General features: G+C 44.7%; 1 protein-coding gene across 3 annotated transcripts in view; it reads right to left on the bottom strand.

The window, feature by feature from the left end:
- Window positions 1-2594: 2594 nt before the first annotated feature.
- CNTN3 (contactin 3) overlaps window positions 2595-20348 on the bottom strand; it is a 108658-nt gene continuing 90904 nt past the window's right edge. For all 3 annotated transcript variants that reach the window (XM_066195178.1, XM_066195176.1, XM_066195177.1), the window contains 12 exons: window positions 19556-19683; window positions 17734-17909; window positions 15687-15804; window positions 14392-14550; window positions 13442-13591; window positions 12526-12596; window positions 11136-11370; window positions 10327-10442; window positions 9508-9694; window positions 6284-6396; window positions 4740-4908; window positions 2595-4176 (listed from right to left, as the gene is read on the bottom strand). In XM_066195178.1, coding sequence (XP_066051275.1) covers window positions 4073-4176; window positions 4740-4908; window positions 6284-6396; window positions 9508-9694; window positions 10327-10442; window positions 11136-11370; window positions 12526-12596; window positions 13442-13591; window positions 14392-14550; window positions 15687-15804; window positions 17734-17909; window positions 19556-19683 — 1726 coding nt within the window. In that variant the 3' untranslated portion in view covers window positions 2595-4072. The remainder of the gene's footprint in view (window positions 4177-4739; window positions 4909-6283; window positions 6397-9507; window positions 9695-10326; window positions 10443-11135; window positions 11371-12525; window positions 12597-13441; window positions 13592-14391; window positions 14551-15686; window positions 15805-17733; window positions 17910-19555; window positions 19684-20348) is intronic.

The raw sequence follows: 20348 nt of genomic DNA on the forward strand, positions 1-20348 counted from the left end.
GTGAAGTCTGCAAACAGAGAGTTCAAACCCAAAGCAAGAGCAGGGTATGAATTCCAACGAGGGCAGTGCAGACACTGCAATGTGGCAGCTCGGCCTCTGCAAGAGGAACAGGAGGAAAGGTGAGTGTTTATTCAAACACCAAACTTCTGGGGGGCAGCTCTGGGGTGCACCTGAGAGGCAGGACAGGGGACAGGCAGTCACAGCCACTGGCACAAACAGGGAAATAAATCCCAGACTGGTGCCAGGGTTGTTTGAGAATGACAGTGAGCTGTGTTTGCGGCAAAGAACTCGTGCACAGACACACTGGTGCCCACTGAGGGCAAATCCTGGGGACAGGAGTCTGGCTCTGGCATCACCTGCCAGCAGGAGAGTGGCAGAGCTGGCACAGGACTGTCCTGGAGGGGATGCCCAGGAGGCGTCCACACCCTCAGCCACCTCGGGAAACGCTTCCAAGCCAAGGTAAGGCTTTAATAACTGCAACAGAGCTCGCCGAGTGGGAGCTCAGCCTGGAGAAAGAAACTTTTTGGCCTCTTTCCTAGGCTGCTCCCTCCTCCTGAAAGACCCAAGCTGTGACCTGTGGGACTCTCATGAAATCCCTTTTCCCAGAGGACAAAGCTGCTCCCAGAGCTGTCGCAGGTGCCCCACATCCCCCACTCCTGGCAGCTCCCAGATTCCAGGTGCCTCTTTCTATCCATCATCCCTGAGAAAGCAGCAGCAAGGTGCACTCAGGTCTTTCTCTGCTGAACACATCCCTTTTTATTGCTTTGCAGGAGTTCACAGCATTAGCATTAAACAATCCAGGCGCTTGTTTCCCCTAAGAGAGCCGGGGCCTGTTTACAAACTCATTTTATTTTCACAATATTTCCATTGTTGTTTATTTCAGAGCTGTCAGATGAATGCACTCCCTGATGCTGGACAGCTTGCTTTATTGCCTGTTATTAAGACATAACAGATAGAACCTGGCAGGCACTGCCCACGTCTGCCTGCCACCACTGAAAGGCAAATTAAGTGGAAAAATGGAGATCTCCAATATTTCTTTGGCTTGAAGTGATATTAGTTTTTTAACTCGTTTTGTATTCATAAAGGATCCTGCATGTTTGTAATGTATCCCACAGTAAACTGTTCAAAGGAAAAGTTGGGTTTTTAAAAGAAATTTTTACTCCAAGTACCTCTGCGAAATTCAGGCTTTAGAATACAGCTCTGGTGCTGGACGGGGAATTGAAAACAATGCCGTTTTTAAAACCGTAATTGAAGCCTATCATTCCTACTTACGAGATTTCAAATATTAGTTGTGACAAAGTGCTGGTTATTTTGGGGAAGCCCAAGTCCAATGGAGTGGCAGAACCACCTTCCTCACCACCTGCAGTTCTTGTTTTATAAGCGACTCTAGTCACATTTTTCACTGTTATTCTTTTTCTTCATTATTTTTTTCACCCCAGGACTGAGTTGCTAATTTTGGATGGTCACAGGAGCTGCTCTGGAAATGCCTGCAAGAGGTAGGAGTTATCTCTTACTGCCTCTCCACCTTTTCCTCCTGCTCTTTCCCAATGCCAGCTTGTTTTTGATCAACTCACTGGAGAACCAGGACACTTCTACTAATGCAAACAACCCTGAGCTGAATTAACAGGATATGAGGAAGAAAGAGAGACCAGTTTAAAGGAAGACTAATCTGGACACTGGGGGAGGCAGAGTAAGGAAGAAGTGTCCACCTACCACCATCTGAAAGGAAAAAAATCTGATTTACTCAAGAAAAAATACTTTCAGTCTTGTGCACACACTTGTGATTTGTTGGGAGCGTTATTAACCCTTACTGCAGCACCTGGCTCAGCTCCTTATTAGGCAGGTAGAATCCACGCTTTAAAAACTTTAAAATGAATAGTTGTGCTGTGCCTTTGCTCCCAAGGAAAAGGTTTTAGTGCTGGAAAAATCTCAGGTTTTATGGGAAGCTGCAGGATGTAAGGAACAGGCAACTGCAGCAGCCAACAGGACCTGCAATTTAATGCAGAATAGTGAACCATTGAATAAATTATTATTAAAAAAACCCTAACTCTTCCTCAGTATAATTACACTGAGGTTTTTTTCCACTTTAGGGAAGGGGAGACTGATTGGAGAGATGGGAAATGGAGGTGAATTTTAGCCCATCCTGCTGTAGGCAGAGGTGGACCTCAGGAGCTTGAGCACAACCATTTTTAGATATATTAAACCCCCAACGTGTGCAAATATGTGACAGGAACAAGCAATAACACTTGGAGATATTCTATTATCCCTCAATGTAATAAATATTTTATTAGAGCCATAGAAAAGAATGCATACAGATAACCATAGGATACACACACAACTGGAAGTTCAAGGATAAATTTCAACCTTTTCAATATGAAACAAGGTACTGGGTACATATCTCATGGAGATATAGAACTAGAAATCAAGTGGTAGTACAATGTAAGCGCGTGAAAAATGGGCAGTACAGGAACCTGGACTAGAATTTTGTGAGACAAGAGAAAGAGTCACCCTTTGCTGCATGAAATATTAACTATTTACTCACTAGGAACACCTGGATTTCCATGTCCCACCCACCCCCCCCCACCCCCCTCCCCCTTTGCAAGTGTCTGAAAACAACACTGGTCAGCCACATGGAAAAGCAACTAATTTTTAACTCATTTATAGCTCTCTATGTACAGTATATACAGCTCTTGCTTTCCTCAGCAGCACGCTGTCTCATCTGCAGCTCAGCAGCTCTTTTGCCAGCTGAATGCATATCAAGGTTTTTGTTTTTTTGTTTTTTTTCTACAGTGCCACCATAACTTTATTATTCCTGGTTCTCCCTTTGTAGTTCTGTGTGTTGCAATAGTATTGCGGAATTAAAGAAAACCCAGTATTCAAGAGGAGATGCTTTATGTCACGTGAGCACATGCCGGAACAGGGATGCTGTGACCTCTCTAAAAGGTCTCTAAAAGGCTGATGTGACTGAAGCCACAACTCTAGAAGTCCAATGTACCAGGCTTAATGTGTCTTTAATTTACTGCCATGAAAGAAAGCACAGATTTCTCTACAACAGCAAGCCTGAAGTGTTGTTGTATCATTGTTTTTTGTATCCTAGTATTGCCATGAACTTCCCAGACTCATGTGACAGTAGTGGGGTGCAGCTGACAGCCAGAGCAGGTGGAAGAGGTCAGGACTGGTTCAAGAGCAGCAGGAAGGAGAGGTCTGACTGTAAGTCTGAATTCAGGGTGTTTGCAGGGCAGTGGGGCAGAGGAATGAGCAGGAGAATTTGGGGCTGTAGGTCTGGGAGCACCACGTCACCTCTTCCTAAGGCCACGGTGCCCCTGCGTGTCACCAGTGCTGCCAGCTGGGCACTGGAGCTCCTGGAACACTGGCAGGAGGGCAAATCCAATCAGCCTCAGGGTGGGAGAGCTTGGTTATGGACTGAGAACCTGGAGAGGAAAGGTGAGGTGGGGTGATGAGGAAATGAATTTCAGAATTTACCTCCTCCAAACACTGCTGGGGGATCATCTCTGGGGAGCAGCAGTGGAGGCCCTGCCTCTGCCCTGCTCCAGAGGGGATTTCTTTGATTTATTTTGGGATTTTCTTTCCCATTTAGAGCAACTCCCAACTAAATGATCCCAACGCCTTGGGAGGAGCCACGTGGTGGTTGTGTCACCCTCGGACTGGTGACAGCCACAGCTCTGATTTCATCTTGCCCATGCCAAATGTGATTTTAACAACGCACAACAGACCCTGAACAATTCGGGGTTGCTGCAAAAATGGAGTTTCTCCCTCTCCCTCACAGCCCTGACCTCACAGTGCCATCCCTCCCCCTCTCTCTTACACTGTATCTGAAGTATGGAACATGTAAACTCCTTTGGTTCAAGTATTAAGGCATTTTAGATTCCTTTTTAAAGGATTTGCTAAACTTTACACGGTATTTTTTACTTCAACTTACAGTGAAATAGAAAGAATTTAAAAACACGTCAGGATAGAAGAAAAAAAACATGCATTAACCACTGCAGGTTTTTTTTAAAAAAAAGCACTTTAGTAACCAATTTTTTTTTTCTCCCCAGCAAATGCAAATGTATCAGCACAACATGGAATTAAGGGTCAAGGAAAATATTGTTGCTAAGAAGCTGGAGACAGTGAAGGTACTCAAGACTGATGGGCCAGAACCTCTTGCATCCATACCTGTGACAAAGGAAAAAAATGAATTCAGGATTAAATGAAAGCATAAGTATGTGCTGTGCCACATTATTACTCTTCCCAGATGCTAAGCAAAAATTACTGTAATTTTTTTTTTTCTTACAAGCACTAGAGATCTACAAAAATACCGGAAATATTTAAAAATTGCAGAGATGTCTTGCAAAATGCAGTGCTCGTGAATGGTTTCAGTGCTTGGTTTAGCTGACAAGGTGGTGCTTGATCAAAGGTTGGACTCAATGATCTTGGAGGTCTTTTCCAACCTCAAAGATCCTGTGAGTCTACTTTCAAGGTAATAGTTGTTTGTTTGTTTGCTTTTTTTAAAAGAGAAAAAAAGTAAAAAAACTTAACATTTTTAATACCAATTTGGAAGGTAATTTACCAGTTCAGTAGAATGGAGCTTGTCATGCATAAGGGCATGAAGACTTTTAATTGCTTTCCCTTTTATTACATGATTACCACACAACATCGAAGTATTAATTTTAGCTTCCCCCCCCCACCAACAAAGGAAGCAAAGCCAAGCTGGGAGAAAATAAAGTGGTTGGACTTACTGGCTAGCCTGGGAATGAGGATCTGCTCGCTGCTGCTGCCATCTCCCCCCTCGGTGGTGGCTCTGACCTCGATGAGATAATCGTCCTGCAGCCGCAGCCACAGCTCGGCCGTGGTGCTGGCCGTGGTCAGCACGTCCATCCTGCTCTGCCTGCTGGTCCTGTACAGCACCTGCAACGCAGCACACCTCACACCTGCCCTGCCACTGCTCTGCCTCTAACACATGAGGTTCCAGTGGTTAGAAGTGATGGGATGAGAGAAGAGAGCTGATTTTTGGTTAATATCCCAGGGTGGAATTACATTTAAAGGAAGAAGGGAGCATCACCCTTGAGTGCATGCACAGGAGGCACCGAGGCTGGTGAGGGGCTGGGAACACAAACCCTTTGAGGAACGGCTGAGGGTGCTGGGGATGTTTATCCTGGAGAAAAGGAGACTCAGGGGTGACCTTATCACTCTCCACAACTCCCTGAAAGGTGGCCGTGCTCAGGTGGGGCTTGGTCTCTTTCTCCAGGCAGCAACTGACAGAACGAGAGGACACAGCCTCAAGCTGTGCCAAGGGAAATACAGGTTGGATATCAGGAAAAGGTTTCTTACAGAAAAAGTCATAAAGTACTGGAATGATCTGCCCAGGGAGGTGGTGGAGTCACCACCCCTGGATGTGTTTAAGAAAAGTCTGGATGTGGCACTCGGTGCCGTGGTTTAGTTGAGGTGTTAGGGCTGGGTTGGACTCGGTGATCCTGGAGGTCTCTTCCAACCTAATGATTCTGATTCTGACCAGTCAAAGCCTTTTATTCTAGATTTAATTTGAAATGGCACAAGGGATGATAATACTTATTTTATATTATTTTTATACAGTAACATGAAATAATGGGTGGTGGGACACTGGAACAAGCTGCAAACATGGACTTCTTGCCAATACAACTTGGTGGATAATCCGATCTTCAGCCTGAATCTTTTATTCAGGAATACATCATGTGGGATCCAGCTGTACAGAGCTTATCAGGAGCATCCTCAGCTGTTCTTTTACACACACTTATATGACACATTTAAACACTTCTACATTCGTGTGCTGATCAGATTTAGGGCAGATGCAACAGTGTAATTTCTATCAGGGAAATGAGCACGGCCCACAGCAGGTAAGAGGAGAAAGGGCTTCAAAATATCAGTTTAATAAATGTGATCATATATAATAAATATAATAAACACAGCCGGCCAGCAATGGAAGCTACATCCATCAGGCTAAATCTTTTCCGTTTCTTTCAGAGTTTTATCCATTTGGGTTAAGTGTTACACATTTAAAAGAAGTGTTACGGATGTGGTAAGTGTTCAAATGTTCTAAGATCCAGGCGTGGGTGGGATCCCAAGAGCTGAGCAATGCCAGCACGGGGAGGAAAAGGGATTAGGGGATGTTAATGGTGAGACACTCTTAGAATATGATTGAGAATCCCTAAAAAGGAGACCCCAGTGAAATGGTTTAGGGGTGATATTGAGCAAAGAGACAAGGAACTATCAGCTCTGGATTGTTCCCAGCTCTGCCCCCACTGACCTTGTAGCCCGTGACCTCGGACTCGTTGTCCATGGCTCTGACTTCCTCCCAGCTCAGGATCACTCTGGAGTCTGTGACATTCCACACCACGTTTCCTGGAGGTTGGCTGGGCGCTTCAAACACACAACAAAAGCACGACTTTAATTCAATTGGCGCTGGAGATTGATTCCCCAGCTCAGGTAATTGCCTGCCATTACATTTGGGATGCACAAGCAGCTCCTCTCTGTGCACGTCATGGTTCAGAGGCTAAATTCGAAAAACAGAAGGAAGGAGAAAGCCAGAATGGCACAAAAATGTTGTTTCTGAAGCTGAAATATCTGTTGCTGGTCCTTCATTCAATACAGCCAGACAGAAGCATGTGCCTTAGGACATGGGTGATTAATTAGAACAAACTCTAATGATGGTAACAGACAAATTTCTAGTTTTAGTACAGTGCCAAGAACAAGAAAATTCTTCACAATAGATCGTTAGACAGATTTAGTCTCAGTGAATATCCAAATTTACCCACTATGCTGATTTACTTTAAGATGTTTGTTATGCAAAATATTTGAAGTTTTTTTTTTTTTTTTCTCTTGGTTCTTCCAGCTTGAGTTGTGGTTCTGAACTGAGCCTGTGCCAAAAGTGGGCTTTGGCCAAGGAGATCTGCTGGGATTTTTTTGTTCATTTAGCAACCCAAGCCTGTTATTTGCAAAGCAGCTGCACGCTTTGGGCTCTGCCCCTCCATGTACCTTGGAGCTGCCAAGCTTTCAGGGAAGCACAAACCTCTTCAAATACCTCAGGTTGGTTTCCCAGAAAGTGCGTCCTGCAGTGACACAAATCAATGATTAAAATCTTTTCTAAATGTGTTAAGGAAAACAATTTACTGTTGCTGTCACCTAGTGGAGGCAACTGCTGCTTAGGTGGACTGAGCTGTGCTTTGAGACTGGAGGCTCCAGCTTTAAGCACCGAGAGTGGTTTTGAACACTTGTTTCCATGTTCTTATGATGTTTTTTCCTCTTTTTTTCTCCCTCCTCTTTTCAATTCTTTCACACAGGAAGTTCCCTGTCCTCTTTCCATAAGCAGTCAGATCAAAACACACCTGGTTATACTCAAAAAAAAGAAAAAAAACCCTGTGAGACTTAAAAAAAAAGAATTCCAAAGTCAACCAACCACCCACAGCTATTTTTTCCCCCACTATTTGTCTTGTTCTATGTACTGAGGAAGATTTAACCTGATGTTCTAATAATAACCACTTCTTGTAAATGTAAGAGGAGAGAGTTTCACTCCTGAGAATGAAGTGTTACAGCGTGTATGAATCGTTTTCACACTGGGATATTACAGCTGAATTTCAAAGGAAATGAGTCATCCTTGAAATCCACAACAAAATATTAAGATGACATGTGGAAAAAAAGAAAAAAAGAGTAATTATCTATAAAAACTGTAAGCCTCTGTCTGTGGGATTCAGAAGGCTCAGTTTGCTGCAGACACCAAAATCTCCAGCAATCACCAGTGCTCAGGACTTCATTTGTGGCAGGTCCTGATCCATCAAGTCACGTCAGGACGTGTCCAAGGAGCTGCAGGGATTTCTCAGGTGCTGAAAGCTGCTCCCACACAGGAGCCCTGCTCAGAATTAAGAGCTGATGGACAGAACTCGGGGTTTTATTTTATGACTTCCTAAACATGAAACAATTGTAACAACTTAGACAAGTCTTCCCCACCCTCTTGGCATTTTGCATAGCAATATTTAAACCTTCACTTGCTATTCTGGGCTGTAAACATGCATATTTCAAATTTAAAAGCCAAGATATTTTAATTGTCAAAGGCTCAATTTCCATTTTGAAATACCCTGCCAGTAGAACTGAGCTATTTGTATTTCTTGAAATGGCAAGAGTTTCTGTGATGTACCTGGCAGGTCCTGTGGGGGAATGCAAATCCTTCACACCAATCACAAATATTCAAATTAAATTACAAATTGGGATTGATTAAAAATCACACATTTGAATGAAAAATCACTTTCTACTGCGACTAGCACGGAGAATTATTTCTCTCAGTCATTCAACTAATTTATCAAAATCTTCACACTGACATTACATGGTTTCGCTCTCCTTATTCACCTGAAAGATCCATGGACATAATGCAATTAATTTTCCTTTGTAATTATTCCAAATAGCAGCGACTTGCCCAAGGGCCTGATGCAGATCCTGCTCACACATCAGGGGCTTGTCCAGTTCTCAATCACACACCTCAAAAGTGGGGAGCACACTAAAAATGGACTGAAAATTCCTGAGCTGACCAGCCTGGCACCACCACCTCTGGTGGAGCAGCCACAAAGATAATTAATTAGAAAAAAATTCCTTTTCCCGTGTCCTGTCCAGGCTGCAGGCACTGAGTCACTCCAGATCAGCCAGTTCATGGTAATTGTGCATACAACACACTTAAACTCTGGCAAATCTGAGCTGGTTTAGTCCTCAGTGACAGACTGACACTCAGTTTTGCATATCATAATTTCTGATAAACTAGCTTAGTTCATAATATTAATGCTACAACTCCGTCTGCTCGGGGAATTTAATGACTATTGCAGGGAATTTGACCCTTCAGACAGATTTAATTGTGTGTTCTTGTGCCTCTGACAGAAACACTTCAAGACTGATGACCCTGATTCCGAGCTGCATTACAACAGAGGAGCGCACTAAAAATATTTCCACTTGTAGAAAAATTAGTGCAGCCTTTGACAATCAGTTCTCCAGCTTAATTTGGCCTCTGCAGCAGCAGAGTGGCCTCGTGTGCAATTTGTTCAGGGGGAAAACAGTGGACATGAAGGATTGTTTTGCATGAACTCCGTGAGGTTCATTGCATTTCAAAAGCCATGCCCCAGAGAGGTTATAAATATGTTATGGAACACTGAAAAATTCAACAAGTCTCTCTCTTCTTCTTCTTTTTTTTTTTTTTCCCTCCCTTCTAAATGACAGAGATTTTTCTTTCCAATTTCTCCCAGTCATTAGCAGCCTAAGAAAGGCTCTATGCAGAAATTACAGATCTTCCCTGGGCTCCCCTGGAATGGTTGGGTTTTACTCACCCTGCTGAAGGAGAAGAAGAGCCTGGAAGCTCTGTGCTTGATTTATCCGACTACATGGAAATTCAGGTCACTCAAATTGTGATTCTCAGGAATGCCACCGTTTCTCTCTCCCCTTCCAAGTGCTGCCACACCATTTATGGGTGTCCCCACTTTAAACTGAGGTACTCACGTGGCTTTTTGGTGGTGGCATTGACAGTGGCACTGAAGGGCCCTGCCCCAGCGCTGTTGTAGGCACGGACAGCTGTGTAATAAGCCAAGTTGCTCCTCAACCCTGTGATTTTTATTGATGTTTCATTCCCTGCTGCTTTCACTCTGTTTGAAGATTCTTCTTTTTGGTCATTATTCCAGTACCTAACCTAGGAGATAAAAAACCAAAACCATTTAAATCTTGCCTGGAAAGGGCTGTTGACTCGCAGTGTTTTACTCGACTCTTTTAAGTGCGTTTTTTTTTTCCTTCAGCTGAGAAAGGTAGAAATACATTAAAGTTTCAGAAATACGTTTACTGTGCAAAAATGAAATATTCTTATCCATCTGCTTCTCACGCTTGCTGCTCTTTTCAGTGTGACTGCAGGAAAAAGGCAATTGAAATATTAGACCTTGCTTGAACTAAAGAATGACAAGAGGAAAACCATTACTTCATTAAGAAGGAAACAAGTTAAGCTCAAAAAAATGTACCTTACAAAGAAGTTTCTTTGAAAGTAAATGTAATTCTGAAAAATGTTACTTTGGAGTTACGTCAGGCACATGACTATCTATCAGCACAAGAAGCAAAAAACTTCTCTTTGTGGGGTTTTCTTGACAGAGACAGAAAAGAATTATCCTTCTTCTGGCTGTAGGTGGGGCAGGAAGAGCAAAATTTGGGGTGAACCTGTGTGGTTGTGCTGCAGCCTGTACAACCCTTCTGGCCCACGGCACTTGACAAGGAGGAGTGGGTTTTATTTAAAAACAGGGTTGATTCACTGAAATATTTCGATTTCCACAGACTCACCTCATAGCCCAGCAGCCTTCCATTGCTCATCTTCCAGGGGATGGCTGTCCAGGACACCTGGATGGCCGAGGAGGACAGGCTGGTGGCAGACACTCCCGAGGGGGCTGTGCTGGGCTCTGTGTGGGGAAATCAACCAGGGAGAAGTGACTGTGGGAATGATCTGGTCCCTCATCCCAACCCACCTCATCGCCCTGAGCAGCTGCTGGAAGGGCTTGGGGTGGCTCTGTTGGAACCCCGGAGGCTGAGAATTTGAGGTTTTCTGTGCTAAAAGGCACTGACCCTCAAGCAAACACTGCATTTGAACAGTGGAACAGAGTTTTGAAAACTGAGTGATAGCACTGGGGTTGTGGGTGTGCAGTTTGAACAGAATTGTGTGATATCACAGGGTGAAAAACTTGTGAGTTTAAGATTTTAATATACAGTAATATATATAGAGCAATATGGAGGTTTTTAGGGCGTAGGGTAAGTTCTTCCTCTTTCACCCTCTTCTTCATGGGTTTGGGTGGTTTTTTATAATTGGGTGAAAGGGTCCCCATTGTGGACCATGAGTGGTTAATTATTGGGTTAAAAGTATAAATAATACAGGTGTCACCTCATTACCGGATAGTTTATGCTTAAGAAAACCTTGGGAAGAGTTAGAGCCATCCATTTTCCACCTTGTTAGTTAGAGCCCACAACTCATGAGACTGTCCTATAGATAAGAATTAATAAACACTGAGTCCAAACACCAAAACTGCGTCCCCCGTGCATTAATCCCGGCTCTTAACAGGAAGAAAAGAAGACAAAAGCCCCCAGGCTCGAGGCTGTACCTTCCTCAGCTGAGAACACGGTGGTGACAGCACTGAAGGGCCCCTCTCCCTTGTTGTTGTAGACCCCGACCTTGACCTCGTAGGGCGAGAAGGGCAGGATGCTCTCGTTCCTGAAGACGTATCGGGGCGTGTCGGGGGACGTCACCACGGTCTGGATCCACGTCGTGGTGCCCGAGGGCCGGAAGGCAACCACGTACCCAAAGCCTTCCCCGTTCTGCAGCTCCTCAGGGACGGGCTGGGACAGAACAGCACGGGTCTGTGAGGCCACTGGGGGTGCTGGGCAGGGAGAAACTCATGGACGTGACTCATGGACGTGATGCTGGCACTGAGCTTGGCATCAAACCCTCAGCCAATTAACCTCTGGTACAATGTGGGAAAGGGATTTGTAGAGAATTCTCAAAGCAAGCAGACCAGATACTTTGGAGAAACAGAACTCTGAAAGATGCATTGTAGTAGGACCCATGAGGGATAGTTTTAGATGACTGGCTTTAAGGTGTTAGCAGCATTGTGTGGCAATAGCTGATAGGCCAAGAAACGCTTATAATGTATCTTAATTAGGAAGCAGTTTAGCTTCTGATTGTTATGGAGTGAACTGTAACATCTGTACTGTCTCATCCTTCACACGAGACTGAAAATGGAATAAAAGTTTTTAAAATGCCTCTTTCTCAGTTGCCCTATCTCTGGGTCTGAAAAAGGTATAATCCGACAGCACAGCAGAGCAAAATGTGCTCCCTTCAACCTTTTTTAAGGTTTGCATTTCAAGAAGAGATCAACTTTCAGGTATGATCTCTGGTTTTCACTAAGTATTCTGCTTCAAGACACTCTTCAGTAAATAGAACTTTTCTTTCATCAATCCACAGTTTATAAAAAATGAATAATTGCTTGGTCAGCTATTAGAGAATCCAATACCAGCTTCATACAGTGCCTTAAGCCTTCTTCTGATGTGATTATGATTAGATAACCACACAGAGTGATCAATACTAGGAAGAGAATATTAACAGTTCTTTAAATCATTAAAAAAGGGATACATAATATAAAGTGTATCCAGATTTAATGATGGGAAAGCAATACCTGCAAATCTGCACTGCAAAGCCCAATTCTTTGGCTTGACCATCCCCCTTCCCTCTTGCCCTGCCCTCCTGCCTCCTTTTCAGCATTCACGTTTGCTTGAGAAGAGAAGCAATCCCAGCCAATCTGAACTCTCAGGGGATTTCCACCCAGCACAGGGACACGTGGGAGCGAAAGAACAAGGCCAGTGTGCAGGGCTGACACCACACACGGCACAGAGCACGGGCACATCCCGGAGCAGGAGCTGCTGCAGCCAGGGAAACTCAGGGAGAGCAGAGAGAAAAGAAGTTCTGTGATGAAAACTTCCCCCCAGCAAACTTACATCCCACGTTATGACGAGCTCAGATCTGCTGCCTCCTCCCCCACTGACCTCAGACGGGGGAATTTCGGGAACTGTGGGAAGGAAAGGCAGAGACAGATGTCTGCACAGAGTAGAGACAAGAGAACACACCACATCACTCTCATGCTCTGAGCTTAACCCACATTCACACTCCTCTTGCAATCAGGGTAAATATTTTTGGGGTAGGAGGGGCAGAGCTGGAAAGCCCCAGCCCTGACCCACATTCATCCTTCCCTGGGCCAGGCTGGGGATTCTCTGAGCACCTGGAGAACCTCAGCAGCCCACAGGTTACACCACGTCTGCTGGGTTTAGGAACTCCTAAAAACTGGAGAGAAGCTTTACTTTTTCTAGAGTGAACTCAGAATGGTCTGGGTTGGAAGAGACCCCAAAGATCATCTTGTTCCAGGACACCTTCCAGTAGACCACGTTGCTCAAGAATTCCATGTCCTTGAACACTTCCAGGGATGTTATGCAGACAAATTGGGAAACGGCCTCATTCCAAGTGACCTGGGGTTACAATGGATGGGTTCTTCTGAGCCACATGCTTGTTACAGGGAAGGGTTTCACTGATCAAACACCAGGAATGAAAAATCCCTGTCAAAATTAACCTCTTTCCATCCATTAATACCTTCAGACTCTGCAGCACTGCCTGAGCTGGCAGATTTTGGCACAGCAAACGCAGTTGAAATGGATTTAGATGACACGCTTTTGTGATGTTCAGTAATGCAACACAAACTGTCCCACAGCTAAATGGAAAACTATGAACAAACTTGTGACAGGCTTTTATACCCAATGGCAATTCCACGCTTGTTTGCAAAGAGCTGAACTTATGAACACTCCTTTTCTTGGTTAATATTCAAGACTCTTGAATTAAAAACAAATAGAAGGACCCACTAACCTGCCTCTTCAGTTCTTACTTTTTCTGAGGGCAAACTAGGCTCTCCACCTCCTATTTTGTTAGTGGCAACTACACGAAATTCATATTCAACCCAAGGATTTAAATCCACTACTGTGCTTGTGAAGGTTTTCCCGTCGATCACATCTGGAACTGGGAAAGAGAAAGGGAGAAGGAAACTCAGGAACACGGTGCCATATGCAAAATGCAACCAAAATCATGTATTCTATTATCATCTCTTCAAACTGGTTGGGGAGGTGGTTTTTTTTGCTCTTCTGTGACCAACTGCTCATGACTCTGGGGGAGAGGGGTCTTCTGTTACTGGGCCAGCTGTTGAAAACAGCTGGGGCTGTGTTCCTTATCCCTTCCAGGACCCATCCTCCCTACAGGGGATATCCGCTGTTCATGGGCCATCGAGGCTCACTGCAGGGCTGATACAATTCCATCATCCCACTGGGAGATGCTCCACCCCGGGGGAGGAGCCAAGCATTCCTACCTGGACAAAAACTGGGATTCAGAACACCAGCACAGCCTGTGTGCACTGGATTCCCAGAGGAGGACCAGACCCATCTCACCACCACTGGACCTTTCTACAGGATCATCTCTGCTCCAAGAGAACCACATCCGTCACTCCAGGAGGACTTAACTGGGCTGCTCCCAGCACCCTGACCAGGGTGTCAGGTCGTTTTCTGACTCTTGTCAGTGTTTTTCCTTTTGTTAGTTTGCTTTTTTGTAGTACTACATTTTTATTTTTAATGTTCCTAGTAAAGAGCTGTTATTCCTATTCCCATATCTTTGCCTGAAAGCCCCTTAATTTCAAAATTATAATAATTCGGAGGGAGAGGGTTTACATTCTCCATTCCAAGGGAAGTTCCAGCTTTCCCTTGCAGACACCTGTCTTTCCAAACTAAGACACAGAGACATTCCCTGGGATGGCTGGGAATTGTGCTCACCCGTGGTGGCTCGCTGCCAGCCCACGGAGAAGGGAGTCCTGGCCTGGATGGTGTAGGTGGTCACGGGGCTGTGGTTGTCTGTGCCCTCCTGCCAGGAGATCTGGGCAGTGGTGTCCGTGATCTCGTCCACCTTCACGTGCTCAGGGGGCCCAGGAGAGCCTGGAATCAGATGGGAAACCAGGCAGATGTTGGTGAAGCCCTGAAGCAGCCTGGGAACCACTTCCAGCAGGGTGGATTCCCCTTTTTTCCTCCTCAGGGAGGAGGAGAACAATTTGAACTGGAATAAGAACCACTTGTAATTCTGGTTTTACATTCACCAAACTTAAGTCTGATAATTTCAACCTGAAATACTCTCAAGGGCAGAACAGATGACTGGGTTTTGTTTTTTTTTTTTTACCAAGAACCTTTGTTCAGCACATCCCTCTGTCTTTCCAATGTCTTTTCCTTTATTCCTAAATGTCCTCTTTAATCTACAGATACATCTCTGTAGTCTGGAATTTTTTTTTTTACCTACAACTTCTTTACTGACAAGGCACTGGAAGAATTTTTCAGCACATCTGACCAGCACCCCAAGCAGCAATTCACTCAGACAAACTTCCTGCTGCCTTCTGGAAAATTCCTCATTCTGGGCATTTCCTGGCCAGAGTGTTGGGGGCTGTCTCACCTGCGCCAGCAATGGGGGTTGAAATGAGTAACAGTGCACTAACAATGAGAAAATATCTGACATATTTTAAAATACATTGAGTAAGTGCTGATCACATAATGTGCTTTTCTAGATCAAAGCTTTTACCTTGCAATAAATGTAGCTGTAACATCAGCAAAGAAAGCCACAATTCTGGCTCAACTGTGAACATTCCAGCTTGGAATGAAAAGGAATAATCCTCCATTAAAGGCTTTAAACCCTAGGACAAAGCCTCTCCTGGGCTCTGGCGGAATTGCCCATTTCACAGCAAGGATTCTGGAGTCCCCAGCACTTCAGTCTGCAGCAACACCCACTGCCTCAGAGCTGCCAGTGAGTTACCTCTTGGCAGTGACCTGAAGGACTGGCAGTGAAGAAAGATGTGAAGTCACTATTACAACCCCCAGCTCCTAATCTCTCTCGGAAAAATCAGGCTTCACCCCAAACCTGAGCAGTAACCCTCCCTAGGTGCAAGTCAGAATGACATCATTCAACTCACAGCCATTCATCACACTATTCAAACCATGGATTGGTTCTGTAACCTCAAACATCAGTTAAATCTATAGCCTGAAATATAAAGTAAGGTGGAAAAAGGGATCCTGGGGCTGGGCTGTACCTCGCACGATGAGGTCGGCAGCAGAGGCCACGCTGTCCACCTCTGTCTTCACCATGCACACGTACTTCCCACTGTGCTTCAGCTGGATGTTCCTGATCATTAAATCACCTGAGGCACTCTGGGGGAACACAGGACACTCATCAATGCAAATACACCTCTCCTGCAGTGTGACGTTTTCTTCGCAAAGGGAAAAGAAATCCACCAAAAACGTGAAGCTGCTCAAAAGCTGCATTGCAGGGCAGCAAATTACTGCGCATCAGCACTTCCATGATTGTTGTCTGGGAGTGTTTTCCCAAAAAAAAATGAGGTAATGTCCCCTTTTTAGGAGAAATGAGTTCCAACATGGAGAGCTCATACTGGGAAGGCATCTCCTGCCTGCACTCCCAGTAATCCCAGTGCCCATTTGTCTCAAAGCCCAAGAAAAAAGTGTTTTCAGTGGCCATTACCAATTGGACTTCTAGACAGAATTCACAGTGTTTTTATCTAGAACTTGTAAGCCAAACCATGACAGGTTTGTAAGGAGTTCAAATGTGTAAGAGACAAAGCTGAATTCAGTCCATTCTCCAGGTTATTGTGAGCACTTTCATTTAAAGGTTGCATATTCTAGGCTGAATTTCCCATTTTACAAGCCCAACTTCTGTTCTTTGCTATTCACTGAGTATTTAATCTTTAGTCTTTTTTCCCTGTTGTTCTCCCTCAGCTCACAGCATGTGGTTATTTCCCAGATCATGGGAAACAGAAATAAAACTTGAATGAAACTGTAACTTCCTATCACATTAGGGCTCCTCGTGCACTGTTTGTTTTCTACACCACTGAACAGAGAACTTGATATTAAATCTTTGCTAGACAGTTTCCCTTAAAAAAAAATAAAAAATCTCCTCGTTGTGTCAGCTGAATTACTGCCTTAACTCAGTTCCAGTTGAATTTTCCAGGTGAAAAACGCCTCAGTCAGATTTTAATTTTTAAATTTTAATTTTCTGGAGAAGCGGCATTTTCTTCAAGGACAAAACCTTAATTTGTGGGGTTTTTCAGCTACTTAGGCCACTGATTCATGGGCAAACAGTAGTTTGGGAGAGAGGCAAAGACATGAAGTTTATTTTAGTCTTGGAAAAAAAACATTAACCTTTCAAAACATTTGGTTATTTTTCTTTGTTTCAGCATTACAATGTCTCAGTTCTTCATTCAACACAAGCTGAAGCCAATTCTGCCTGACTCCCTTCCATGTGTGTGCCTGGTCTTCTGTGAAAGCACAGATGGAAGTTGTTTGCAGGACAATTCAGCACTGATTGCTTACAATAAATTAAAAGTTGAGTCAAAAGCAATCTAAAATCCATCTCCTTGATTGGAAGTGGATATTCAGGGAATGCCCAACACCGAGCAAATCACGTCCTACACAAAGTGATTTCAGCAAACTCAATTTGAGACACCTCAACAGAAGGGGAGGGGGGCTGCAGACAGAACAGTTTAACTTGAATTAAACCCCAGGAAAATGTTAAGAGTGCGTTTTAGTTATTTGTGGGGGTTTGGGGAGAGCCTCAAAGGGCTGGGGAGGCAGCAGGAAGCTCCCCTGCAGCCGGGACCCCTTTCCATGGTGGTGTCCCAATCCTGCCAACACAGAAGAGAAAGCTCAAAAAACAAACATCTTCATTTTTAGCACGAGGAAAAAGGAGTTTGTGCTGGCTAAAGGAGGGAAGGGAAGGGAAGGGAAGGGAAGGGAAGGGAAGGGAAGGGAAGGGAAGGGAAGGGAAGGGAAGGGAAGGGAAGGGAAGGGAAGGGAAGGGAAGGGAAGGGAAGGGAAGGGAAGGGAAGGGAAGGGAAGGGAAGGGAAGGGAAGGGAAGGGAAGGGAAGGGAAGGGAAGGGAAGGGAAGGGAAGGGAAGGGAAGGGAAGGGAAGGGAAGGGAAGGGAAGGGAAGGGAAGGGAAGGGAAGGGAAGGGAAGGGAAGGGAAGGGAAGGGAAGGGAAGGGAAGGGAAGGGAAGGGAAGGGAAGGGAAGGGAAGGGAAGGGAAGGGAAGGGAAGGGAAGGGAAGGGAAGGTTTGCAGCTCACCCCTCCAACCTTCTCGAAGTGCGAGGCGTCCCTCTGGAAGTCGGTGCGGGTGCCGTTGAAGTACCAGGTGAAGCTGATGTCCAGCAGGGGATCGTGCTGCACCTGGCAGGGCAGCACCACGCTCTCCCCCACGGTCACATCCATGTTGGAAGGTGCCAGGGTGATCCTGGTGGGCTCTGCAGGGAGTACAGACATTGCTCATTGGATTTTTCAGTGCTGCTGAACTTTGCCCGCCACTGATATCCCCCTCCACATTCCTCAGATGGGATCCGTGACAGCCACTCCCAAAGATGCAGTTGGGCTGGGAAATGCTGCCAGGACCTTTGTGTCCTCGCATTTCCTAGCAGGAGCTGCTGGGCACTGGGAAGGTGAATTTGAGCCTGCTGGATGCAGCCAACCCACTGCAGCCAGCTGAATCCACAGGCAGGAGCTGCCATCCCACAGCTGGGTGGCTGTAGGCCTGGTTTTGTGCCTGAAATGTTTTAGTTTTCTGAAATTCTCTTCCCAAGGGTTTTTCTGTAAACAAGAGAAGTGTTTTTGTAACTGTAACTTTGTTCACATTCCTTCCCTAGGAAGGACTTCTTCTTGACGTCCCTCTGGTCTGACCAATGTGATTGAAGAAGTTTGTCTTCTCGTCACCAATCAAACTGGTCTGTGTAGAATAGTATAAAAAGAAGACACATCCCAAAAATAAAAAAGTCATTTTCAGCCTTCTGAAGTCAGAGTCTGTGTTGTTGTAGTGTACAACAACGTCAGGTGGCTCTCAGCAACCCCACTGTGCTTCGAAGCAGCAGCAGCCACTGGGCAGATGAAGAGGTGGGAGTAAGGGAAGGACCTAATAAACCCCAGAACCTGGAGGAAATCCACTTAAGGAAGAGCACACTGGATATTTGGGTCCATGCATCACACAGAACATAAATAGTGCCATTAAGAGCAGCTGTTTGCTATTCCAGAATCACATTAACGGAGGAAAAATTTCAGCTACTCTAAATATTTTTAAAATAAAATTTAATTCTAGGAATTCTCTGTATATAATTCTATTATTTGTATATAAAGGGACATGAATCATTTAGGAGCACTGGCTGGAAATATGAAGCTGTTAATTCACTGAACAAAGTAATTCTGTTTGGACCTATGAGATATACAGGATATGTAATGCAGAGGGACATTAGGTAATTCTGAGTTTGGGAAATCTTTCAGGTATTGAAATATCTGAAAAAGAACATTATGAGAGAAGACATTTTTCAGATAAACTTCACAAACTCCTGGCTCTTTTCATCCAGTATCTCAACCAGCAGCCAGGAATGGATGACTTGGAGGAAGGATCCCTCTGAACAACACTTCTGTATAAAATTTGCTTTTGAAAGACTGTGTTCTACTGCCCATGGAGTCTCTGAATGCTCCCCTGCAGCCGGAGTTTCCACCACATCTTTTTCCATAAGCAAACAGCATTTAAACCTCTTTTGGGCAAAACAGATTTTTGACTGGAATATAAAATTACCTCGAAGATTTTTTTTTTTGATTGACATGTTTTTTTCATAACAAATTAAAAACCCCCACGAACTTAAAAGCATAATTGCACTATTTAGTGTTTGGAGAAGTGAGAGGAGGGAGCGAAGCGTTCAGAACTCCCTCACATCTGAGAAATATCTTTGTCAGAGACAGAAAACTCCCTCAGCGTCTTTTCAACTAATAAAAGAGCTGTAACAGCTATCCTTTTATCTTTATACATTAAATAAATAACTTCTCATACTCTTTATGTTCTACCACATCACTCCTGAGCCTGCAATCCCAGCTCCAGCCCGTGTCCCAGCTCACTCACCTGTAACTATCAGGCTGGTGGAGCCCCTGGCTGTTCCAAACTGGTTTGTGGCCAGGCAGGTGTAGCTGCCAGCGTCCCCCTTGGTCACGTTGGCTATCCTTAGTCCTCCGTCCTTCAACAGTGTGATCCTGAAAAAATCACCAGGAGATTTTAAAAGCTGCAGAATTTATAGACAGAATGTTTCAATACTTTACTGTTATCTGGGACATGTTAAACTGTATCGACAATTAAGAGGAAAGGGAGCTCAATGCCAGCTGAAACCAGGACAATCACCAGCCTGGGGTTTGAAAACAGTGCGATTATCCACTGATAACACACAACAAATCTGAACCCAACCACCTACTTGGACCTATCATTCTGGACACCAGCAGAACCAGTTTTTTAAGAGATGTGGGCGCATGTGTGTATGTGAAAGAGAGAAATCCCACATGAGCTCCGTCTTTTTTAGCTGCACCAATGGAAACTGGAATAATTTTCAGCTCTTTTGTTGTTTACCTCAAGCAATCTTGCACAGCAACTTTGAAATAACTGTGATTACCATGACAACTCCATAGGACTGTTCATCAACTTCCTTTGTGGAAGGACCTCCAGGACAGAAAATTCCCTTCACCCCACACAAGCCCCCACAAGTGAGAGCATGGAAAAGCAGGAACGTGCTTATTAAATGTGGACAGAAGAAAACCCACAGCACTGACAGGGACAGAGGAGCAGGAATGTCCCCACAGCAGAGGTGACAGCCCAGACAGCAGCACTGGAGGGATGTAAGGCTGATTTGACTCCCTCTTCCCCTAAT

Source organism: Chamaea fasciata, unplaced genomic scaffold (genome assembly GCF_029207755.1).
Source record: "Chamaea fasciata isolate MVZ Bird 193981 ecotype frontalis unplaced genomic scaffold, bChaFas1.0.hap1 SCAF_13, whole genome shotgun sequence".
In the NCBI taxonomy this organism is placed as follows: domain Eukaryota; kingdom Metazoa; phylum Chordata; class Aves; order Passeriformes; family Sylviidae; genus Chamaea; species Chamaea fasciata.